General features: G+C 37.1%; 1 protein-coding gene across 1 annotated transcript in view; it reads right to left on the bottom strand.

Moving 5' to 3' along the window:
• LOC106110412 (trichohyalin-like) overlaps positions 1-10622 on the bottom strand; it is a 44566-nt gene that overhangs the window by 8835 nt on the left and 25109 nt on the right. Inside the window, exons 3-13 of the mRNA XM_013292240.1 lie at positions 9938-10034; positions 9799-9854; positions 8761-9036; positions 7394-7561; positions 6951-7097; positions 4056-4801; positions 3665-3875; positions 3203-3355; positions 1157-1345; positions 914-1053; positions 5-836 (exon numbers count right to left, since the gene is read on the bottom strand). Of these exons, the coding sequence (XP_013147694.1) occupies positions 5-836; positions 914-1053; positions 1157-1345; positions 3203-3355; positions 3665-3875; positions 4056-4801; positions 6951-7097; positions 7394-7561; positions 8761-9036; positions 9799-9854; positions 9938-10034 (3015 nt within the window). The remainder of the gene's footprint in view (positions 1-4; positions 837-913; positions 1054-1156; positions 1346-3202; positions 3356-3664; positions 3876-4055; positions 4802-6950; positions 7098-7393; positions 7562-8760; positions 9037-9798; positions 9855-9937; positions 10035-10622) is intronic.

Below are 10622 nucleotides of genomic sequence, written 5' to 3'. Positions count from 1 at the left end.
GTTGTATCTCTGCTTGCGATGATTCGTAGCGCTCGCGATTCTTGTCCAGTTCAGCCTGCATTCTATTTATTTCATTACTCCATTTATCCTGTTCGAATTGGTATTTACCTCGGAGGCCTTCCACGCGTTCGAGCTCCGAGCGCAGACGGGTCACCTCTTCCTCAGCTTTGCGTGCCCGCTCCAAGTCTAGCGATGTCTTCTCGAGCCGCGTGCGCAGTCGTTCCACCTCCAACTTAGTCCTTTCGTGCTCCTCCTTGCTATCGTGATACTTTCCATAGCGAGAGGCGTATCTTTCGGCTTCCTCTCTGGCCCCAGTAGCGTCTTGTTTTACTTTATCTAACTCGGCTTGTACTCTACGTAATTCAGACGATACTTTATCGTTCTTGTCGTACATTTTTTCAAGCTCTATTTGGACTCTCGCCATTTCTTCCTGTGTTTTTTCATTCGATGCTTGTGCTTTACCGCATTGAGTCATCGCACGATCGTATTCAAACTGAAGTCTCTCACTGTCCGCTAGTAACTTTTCTTTCTCAGCTTGAAGTCTTCGTAGTTCGATTTGACCCTTTTCATACCGTTCCCTCACCATTTCGATATCGACACTCATTCTATCCATATCTTCTTTGGCCTTTTCTTCCATTTCCTTTGTCCTGCCAAGCTGTAAAGAGGCTCTGTCATACATTTCCTGCAATCTAGCCAATTCGTCTTGTAACTTTCGTTGTTCCTCGCGAGACTTGTTCGCTAAATGTACTTGCTTTTCCAGTTCAAGCTCGATACGATCTTTGTCAGCCTCTAAAATGTCTATCTTATTCTGCAATCTGTAAATTTCGTTCTGAGACCTGTAAAAAAAGAAAATCTTGTTACACAAAATCTTTCAACGATAAGACGAATTAACAGTTAAAATGTAGAAATGTACCTGTCATATTTTTCAAGCATCTTTTCGTATTCTTTGTGCGCTGTCTCCTTTTCTTCTATAGTCTTTTGTGTGGAATACAATGCTTTATCGAGTTTTTCTTTCAATATTTCGAGTTCGGTAAGTGCGTCGTCACGTTCCATCTGAAAAAACGAAAAGTCATGTCAAAAACTATTGGTTACCGTAAAAGGTCGTAAGATTAAACTGCCTCAATATTGATTAAGAATTCTCTAGTTTTAGCCTTACCGTTAACTTCTGATGCTGTTGGTGTGCCTTCTCCCATCGTTCTCGCAGAACATCTAACTCTGTCGCCGCACTGTCTCGATCTCTAGCTGCTCTGTTGGCAGCAGCAGCCGCGGCTTCTGCCCGCTCTCTGCAACTCGCCGCCTCCGCTAGTGCGGTATCTCTTTCCTTCTGGATACGAGCTACTAGCGCCTGGAAATTTATTGTTGTTTCTTAGTTGATAACTGTTATAAGTGGTACTATTCATGACAATACCATAATTGTTTTTCTACCACATTCAAAGTCAAGAGACGTTCCTTATTTTATTTATTGCGGTCAAGTTGACGAATTTTATAGTAGAATTTTGTTAAGATTTATTTTTGTGTATTCAATTAAGTTACATATATAAAAGATAATTGTTTTTTAAACACTAAACGCTTTAAGATTTAAATCGACAAGTTTCACTTAAAATACTAAAGCACTTCCTTTCCTATCGTGATATCTTCTATTATTCATTTATCTAAGAGCGGGCGCACCTAAACCCAACAGTTGTGCGATTGTCGATTGTTTCGCAGCCAATTCATCTGTTTAGTTGCACAACTAAAAATCGAGTAGTGTAACCTCCATATAAGCTCTTAAGGATCAAAGCGAGACTAAACAGTTGTGCGATACTTTAGTTAAAGTGTCTAAATGTTGAACTACTAATGATGAGCAATTTTTCTTCAAGTAATATCTACTCCTTGCATGAATATTGCACTCGGGTCTTAGGTAGTAGGGGGGTTTAAGCAGTTCGTATGAAATGGGGCATCGATCAATTCCTCCGACTTTCAGCTCGGAACAGAAGCAATCATTTCACAAACTTCCAAACGTATTCCTTTGAGTGAAACTATGCTTTGTGAACTTTACACGGGGAATTTTTAGATCAGTATTTTATGATTATTTTCCCATTTTAAAAAGTCTTTAGGGATTTTCTTTGTGGATTTTTTAATTTTACCTAAATAGATATGACGCTATTTGTTCGTTGCTAAATGATTGACAAAATATTTATATATTCAGAGCTTTTTAATTTTAGTAGAGAACTAAACTAGTAGGACTAAAATATGGTCCTAAAATGCTGACTCACAAAACTGTATAAGAATATTGGTATTTTCTAGAACATAGAAATTGTTGCTTTAATTCATAAAGTTAATAGTAGTAAGTACAATACTAAATCCTTCCTATTTTAATAGACAAACATTTTTTCTTTTTAAAAAATATTTACATATCACATTTCTAACTCTCTTTCTTTTTTTTTACATAACCCGATTACTTGTTATATAACATTGGCCATAAACAACGTAGATTTTTTATCTTTATAAAGAAAAATATCAGCCATCTTTTTTATGCTTTATTTTATGTCGATATCAACGTCCTTGTTATCGATAAGTTTGTTGGCAGCTCTAACGTTATATAATTCAAAGGAAACTTAAAGAGGACGCCTGTATGAACATTTGCCCTCATTTGGTTCAAGGCGACGACTTGTCTGGACTTTGAAGTTGTTCGTAACAACTTGCGCATAAACTTCCTTTATTACGAATCATAAATTTGACATGTATTTTTGTAATAAAATCAATTAAAACGCTCATCAGGATAATAACTAAATTTGTCTTGTCGTTTATAAATGGACTGAGTCAAGTGTTGCAATAGATGCCCTGGATTATTACAAATCATAAAACTACTGACGAATTACAAGATCACATTATTTTTAAAGAATTTTATAATATTTACAAATGTTGCCTACTCTCTTTGACAACATAATCATAGTATCGTAACTCAGTGAGAGAAATTAGGTTTCTTTGACGTATTTATATTTAATATTATTAGCTCTCCCCAGGACTCCATCCGCGTAGAATTAAAAAACAAAAGTCAGTAGCTTATTTGCTTTTCTAGATTATCCTCTACGTGTACGCCAAATTTCAACAAGATCTGTTCAACCGTTTAGGCTATATAGGCTCTAACAAACATCCAACCATCCATCCATTCATCTAAAATTTCACATTAAGATAAGATTAATACAAATAAAACTATTACCTGTGCCTTTTCATGCTTATCATGGAATCTATCAGCGTCCAACTGAGCGGTGTCTCTTTCCTTCTGAAGCCGCGCCGCTTGGCCCAAGGCTTTGTCCAGTTGAGATTGTATCGATTCAAAGTCGTATGCTTGTTTTTCTCTGTCCACTTGCAACTGTAATAGATATAGCTAGATAATTTTACATCAGATATTCTCGAAGTGGGTCAGATAGAGTTTTAGGGGTTTACAGAAGAAAAAAGAAAGTAAGGATGCACGATGGTAGGAACTGAAGGTTCAAAAGTTGTAAAAATGTTATAGCAAATATTCAACAATATCAGTAAAATTTTGAAGGGGATCTACGAGAAAAAATTTTGTGAATCTATGGTTTTTACGAAACAAATACGGCGCTTGTATGTTTTTGATACTTAAAAAATTAGCTTGAGAAATTAACGAATTAGTAAATAAATCTTCGTAATAGCTCACCTTACGAACTTCAACCGAAGCCTTGTCTAACTTCTCTTGCAGCTTATCTATCTCAGAATGAGCTGAATCCAGTGACGCTTGCAGCTTGTCTTGCTGCAGCTGGGCCTTGCCGAGAGTAGCTTGAGTTCGTTCCAGCTCCTCTCTTGCTTTCTCAAGTTCAGCTATAGCTTTGTCCCTCTCTGAATGTAGGCGGCTTATTGAGGATTGTACCCTGGAATAAAAATAAATTATATATAATCCTTAAGCTAATATCTGATTCATAGATATTGTTAAGTCTGTCGAGCTCGAGTTAGTTAATGTTGATAAACAATGTCATGGATTAAAAAATGAAATATTTCAATAGATATTAAATTAATCCAGTAAACTTTAGAAATATTTTATAAAAACTTACCGATCATATTCCTCTTTAAGACTATCTTGTTCAGTTTGTGCATTTTCCAGTTTAGCTTTGAGACGATAGACTTCACCTTGAGACTTCTCCAGTTTATCTTGCAGCCCACTCGCTTCCGACCTGGCTCTTTCTGCATCCGCCTGCGTCACTCTCAATTCAGCTAGAGTCCTTCGTAATTCCGCTGCAGATTTATCTGCCTTTTCTTGCACTCTGTCTAACTCTTGAGACGTAGTTAAAGTACTCCTGCCGAATGTAGTTTGGGATCTTTCCAATTCATGCTTGAGTCTTTCGTTCTCTAGCTCAAGTCTGGCGAGACGTTGTTTCGCTGCCTCCCAATCAGCTCCTGATCTACCCACTTCGCTTGCAGCTTTATCTAACTCAGCTTTAGACTTTCCTAGCTCAGATTGTGAGCTTTCCAGCTTAGCTTCGAGACGGTCTTTCTCTGCTTGTGCCCTTTCTAGCCTCGCACCCAGTTTCTCTACTTCGCTTTCTAGTGCGTGTAATTTCATTTTGTATTCTGCGATCTCTCTTTCGTGTAGTTCTCTTTCTTCGTTCTTTTCATGTTCAGCTCTATCTCTCTGTTCTCTTAATTGCTGGATCTGCTTCTCTTTATCACCGATAACTTCTTCAAGAGATGATAAAGCGCCTTCAGATGAGCAATGATGTGCTTGCATTGCATTTAGTCTTGCTCTGGCCATGTCAACTTGATTGTCTTTCTCTTTAAGCAAATCTTCTAAATTCTCAATCTAGAAAATAAAACAACAACTTAACAAAGTAGGTATCGACATAAAATATTAAAACAATATTAAAATAACAAAATGTAATGCAAAAAATAAAAGCATATAATGAAATAAAACGTACCTTGAAATAAATAAAAAATCTAGCATTGCAAATTCAACACAAACAATAAAATAAAAACAAGCACCGGGGATTATACGGGTACAAAACAAACATGAACTACGCAGGTACATTAAAGAGACAAAAAAGCTCTTAAATTGTGAACATATAAAATAACATAAAAACTTTATGTATAGTAAATAAATTTAGCCAACATAATAAAAATACTCATATTATTTAATCTAAACTAATTTTATAACGAGGAAAGATTTGTATTTTATATGTATTGAAAAAACTCAAAAACTACTGGGACGATTTCAAAGGTTCCTTCACCATTCAAAACCTATGGTATCAGTGAGTAACACCGTCTATATATTGTTATTAATTTTTTAATCTTATGTAAACGTAGTCGCAAACAACAGTCTTACGTCAAACCTTTTATACCGTGTTTCTAGTGCTCGGTAATTTTGCGAAATACAATCTTAACTAATAAATAATAAAGTATTTATCCCAAAAGCAGAATGCTGGTATATTTATGGTGAAACATATAACAACATTGATTTCCATAATATCAAATATAGGAGGTTAGAATTTAAACACATTCTTAACTAAAGAGTGTCCAACTTCATATACTAATGTTATTAAGAGGAAAGATTTGTATTTTATATGCACTGAAATAACTCCAAAACTACTGGGCTGATTATAAAAATTCTTTCACCCTAAAAAGCTACATTATCGGTGAGTAACATAACATTTTTAAATTTCACGTGAACGAAGTCGCGAGTACAGCTAGTTAGTGATAAAGATATTAAATAAATGAACGAAGGTTTTTCAGATAAGACTGAAGTAGCGTGGGGGCTCGTAAAATAAACAAGCTATGGTTTATAGCCACTTGGTATACAGAGATAGTGAAAGCTGTTAACGTTTCTGAGCTTACGAGGTTCTTAAAAGAAAGACCGTATCGTGTCTACTTAAGATATATTATATATCAGACGTTTATAAAATCAATTAAATGTTTTGTTATAAAAATGTTTTGACTTATTATGTAAGGGTTAATGTTATTAACATGAAGTTTGCATTTTTATAAATAAAGTAAAAATAAACTTATAAATAACGTTTAAATAATGAAATTATTTATACTGATTAATTAAGGGACGGAGAAATTATTTTCATGTGCAGAATTAACAAGATAAAGTACTTTAAAAAATCTAACAAATAATTTACAGCTAACAATCAACATTATGTAAAATCATTTGATAAACGCAAACAAGCTCGAAAACTGAAATCATTAATTTTTTTATTATGCTTTTTTATGAATACCATAATAGTTGTAATAATAGTCATCTAAAATATATTATGTATTAAATAAGAAAATAAAGATATATGTAAATAACAATATTCTTACAAGTTCAATTAATTAAAGCTCTACGTATTACATTAATCCTATATATAAAATTTTATCTTTCAACAAGCTAGAATATTTTCATAACTTTTAAGAAGTCCAATAAAAACGAATGGGCCATTTACCCTGTAGATAAGAACCATTGAGAATTCCTTCATCTTAAAGATTATGGTAGATTTCTTAGACGTCTATCAAGGATGATATTTTACTTAAGTTTCATTTTGACTTCAAAAGGAAGAGGTTCTTAAACATATAGTTATATTTTATTGTTTATTAATTTATCATAATTCTTTCAATCAAATAAAAGTTTAATTTTTTTTTATTTATATGACAATTTGGAATTATTTTTGTGTACTGTAATTTACCAATAACAGTTGCTTTTATTTTATAAAAAATAAATGGATTGTGAAATTGAAAGATTTTTTTTTGGAAACATAGACACCATAATTTGACATGATTCTCTTCATCATTCGTCACATTTTAAATTAATTTAAATAAATTATTTTTACACCAAATTCCCAAGATACGTGTACCCTTATATAATATCTATAAATTAATCTAGCATAGCATTTTAAACTATAAAACTAAAATAAATAAAATACACATAAATTCCGTAACCATATCTAGCAACATCTCAGTTTTGTTCTTTTCTTTACCTTTCTCTGAAGCACATTGATCTTTCGGTCTTTGATTTCGGAGTGGTCCCTGAGTTCCGCCAGCTCGTGAGCTGCGGCGAGCGCTGCTGCTGTCTTCTTCTCTACCAGTCTGCTCTTCTCTTCTAGACGGGCTTTTAGTTCTTCCACCTAAAGAAGGAAAGACTTAAATATGTTTGGAAGCTGACTTCAATTAGTCTTTACCCGGCGCGTTTGTTAAATAGTTTTGAGACTAGAGTTACTCATATGTTTCTATAAATTCGTGACAGTAAACGTCGTTAACCAAATTCTGGAAACGGGTAATCGGTAAATCTTACAAGTCGTGGTAAAGTGGCATTAAAGCCATGTCGGCTTAGAATATAGAATTTCTATAATTGAACCCAATCCAGTCAGTTTACAGCTAGTAGTAAAAATGGTGATACGAAAAGTGACGTAATTGTACTTACATCTGTTTGCAACATGCTGTAGTGTTCTTCCTTAGCGCAAAGAGACTCTTTGAGAACAGCGATGTGGCGCTGATAATCCTGGTGCTGCTCCTCCAGGGCCTTCATCTTGGCCGCCATCGCCAGGATCTCCTGGTCCCTCCGCTGGATCTCCAACCGGAACTCATCCAACTGCTCATCATCATCCACCCGAAAGTCGGTATAGAATTAAATAAATTCAAAAATAACATCAGTGAAAGTTATCAACTTCAAACGACTATCTACGAAGGCAAAAGTGATGGCGAAAATGATATTGATGTTAGAAGTATTTTTCTACACAATACTGATGTCTTCAAGTATAAAAGTCAAATCGGTGATGTTAATTCGATGTATGAAAAGCGGAGCAAGCTTCATAACTATAATCTTATATAATAGGAAACGCTTCCAGCACCCAGTAACAAATATTTCACAATAACAACGTGCCGTGGAAGACATTTCGACATTTCAATCGTCAAACGACATGCACATCCTTCACGCAACAATAATTATCAAAAACCACCGAAGAAATTTCAACAATAGAAAAATGGACATTTAAAGCTGGAAAACTTTCTAAGCTAACGATAGAAACGATGATGACGACGAAGAGGCGGTAGAAAGCTTTCCAGACACGGTTGAGCTAAAGTAGGGAAATATCGACACAGACTTGAATGCACGGGCGCCTACGTTGTGATACATTTATCTACCGATACTGTGAGAGACGATGATACATGACCACTACATGAGAGGTCGGGTCTGTGAGCTAGTCTATTGATGGCGGGTGACGCGGGACCAAGCGGTACTGGACGATGATCGAAACACCGAAAGCGGATTGTGAGTCAAACAACATCAACTGGTAACGTACTCGATACACTCATTCGATGCATTCGACCTCAGCAGTCTTTATTCGAAACGGCCTAACTCTAAACACGTTTAGTGTAACCTAATCGAGCTCACAAATATCTCCTAACTTTACAATATACATTCTAACATATAATATAACGACGCTCTACCTAAAGCTCTAATTAACAAAAATATAATAATTCGACAAGTTTTTTCAAGAATATAATTTTTCTCTTATATTTAGTAAAAATAGCTTTAACAATGAACAAGTTCACACAAAAATATTCGGAATCAACACAGTCGGCGTCTAAGTTCGGACTTAAAGCGAGAAATTGACACGATATCCCCTCGGGCGGCGGGAGTCGGGTGTCGGGTGGCGGCGGCGGTCACAGAGTGGTGGCGCTATAGCGGGGCGGGGGGGCGCGCAGGGCGGGCCGCAGCGCGCGCGCGCCCAGTGGCGGGCTCACGCGCCCGTCCTTCGTCACGCGCACGTCGTTCAGCAGAAAACTTACTTGTCTCTTGAAGGGAGGGTCGGCCTTATCGAAAAGCGAGGCGTGCGAGGGCGCGAGCGCGAGCGCGAGCGCGGGCGGCGGCGGCGACCCGAACGCGGCCAGCTCGCTCTCGAGCAGCGCCACCTGCCGCTCGAGCGTCGCGATGCGCGCTTCCTTGGTCTCGAGCACGGCGGTGAGCGTGGCGCCCGCGCTGCCGCCCGGCAGCCCGGCCGCGGCCAGCGCGCGCTCGAGCTGCGCCTGCAGCGCACGCAGCGTGTCCGCCGTCGCCTTGAGCTCCTGCGGGACGGACTCGGTCAGCCGCCGCCGCCTCGCGCCCCCTGGGGCTGCGTTCCGCGCGAGCCCCGGCCGCAGCCCCAAGTTGTAGGCGTTCACACATTACTTGCTAAACAATCATTACTGAACGCCCAGTGACGGTACGAGACGGTCTTCGCTAAGGCTTCGTGACGGGGGATGAGCTCGCTAAACATGCAATGTCGTGATCGTGTTCGTGTCGGTATTGAGAGAGATTCATGTCGTGTCCGGGCCCAATGTGCCCCTCGTTCCAAAGTTTATTTTGTCGTGACTTGGATGGTGGAGGAGATTAAAAAAAAAGGATAACTAGTGCTCGGGGAAGCTCGAAGTGTCACAGAAAGGCTTTAGACCGCGGGTGTGAAGAGTGAAGCGAGAGTTGATCAGAGTTGAATGAAGCCAAAAGGAGAGAACGATCGATTGTAACATAAACAGGCGACGCGACAATCACATTCGGCTGAGATGAACAAATGAATGAAAATGAAACTATCAAGAGCAAGTCTAACAGAAACAGTGACTGATAAAGGTATCACAAAATAAAACGCCCATGTGGTTCATATCTATAGATACATAACATGAAAAAGCTGAGTGACGTGCAGTACGGTACATACGACTACGTAACTTAAGTGTAGGACACAACTAGTTGCGCGAAACCTTCCACATCGCTGACGTCTTATGATAAGAGTGGAAAGTTCGATTGACAACAAACAGCATGCAACACCAGTTATCTAATAGAAAGCGGATAATTACCTGCTTCTGCGCCATTGCCTGCATCTGTTGGAACATTTGCCTTTCTTCCTCTTTACCTGAAATTGTTTCAAATTGTACTTCTTCTTACAAACGCTATTTAGCTGTGGTATCATTTCTTGTCTCAGTAATGTAAACGTACCCATGCCTTTGTTTTGTAACATTTCGAGTAACTTCTTGATGCTTTCATCTCGAGCTTGCAATGTTTGCTTCTGAGTTTCAATACGAAGCTCTAGTTCCTACAAGATATAAGAAGAAACCTTAAAAATATTTGGACCAACTAAAATAAACTAGGAAAAATATTCATTGATCAATTCCTATGATTTGAAGTAATGTTTTGGCAACATAATTGTTTAGTTAATATGTAACAATTATGAAGTGTTTGTGGTATATTTAAAAGCCTTAGCTGAGTTAACAAAATAAAATATAACCTATACTCAAGAGTCTATTATCAAAGGAAGTGAATTCATTGTTTGAAATTGTAAATGAAAAAACAAATGACAATGAACACAACAAAATCAGAAGCGACAACTCACAAAGACTCTGTACTTGCTTTTATTAAAATTCTTTGTTATATTTATAGAATGACAGATGAGATGGTACAAAAAGATGTTATAATTAAGATAATTTGACTGCAATGAAACAGATGAGACAAAAATAAAGACACTTCAACACAATAATTTACATTAGTTAGTTAGGTTTTTTCATTATACAAAGTTTATAATTCTGTAGTAACTGTAATCTTGATAATTAAAAGCTGTTAAGAAACTTTTACTTTTCACTGATCAGTCTTTTATATAGTGTTAATTTTTCTTAATCCTAGTTAT

The sequence above is a fragment of the Papilio polytes genome, unplaced genomic scaffold, assembly GCF_000836215.1.
Source record: "Papilio polytes unplaced genomic scaffold, Ppol_1.0 DF824225.1, whole genome shotgun sequence".
NCBI classification, from domain to species: Eukaryota; Metazoa; Arthropoda; class Insecta; order Lepidoptera; family Papilionidae; genus Papilio; species Papilio polytes.
This window is presented reverse-complemented; position numbering and strand designations above follow the sequence as displayed.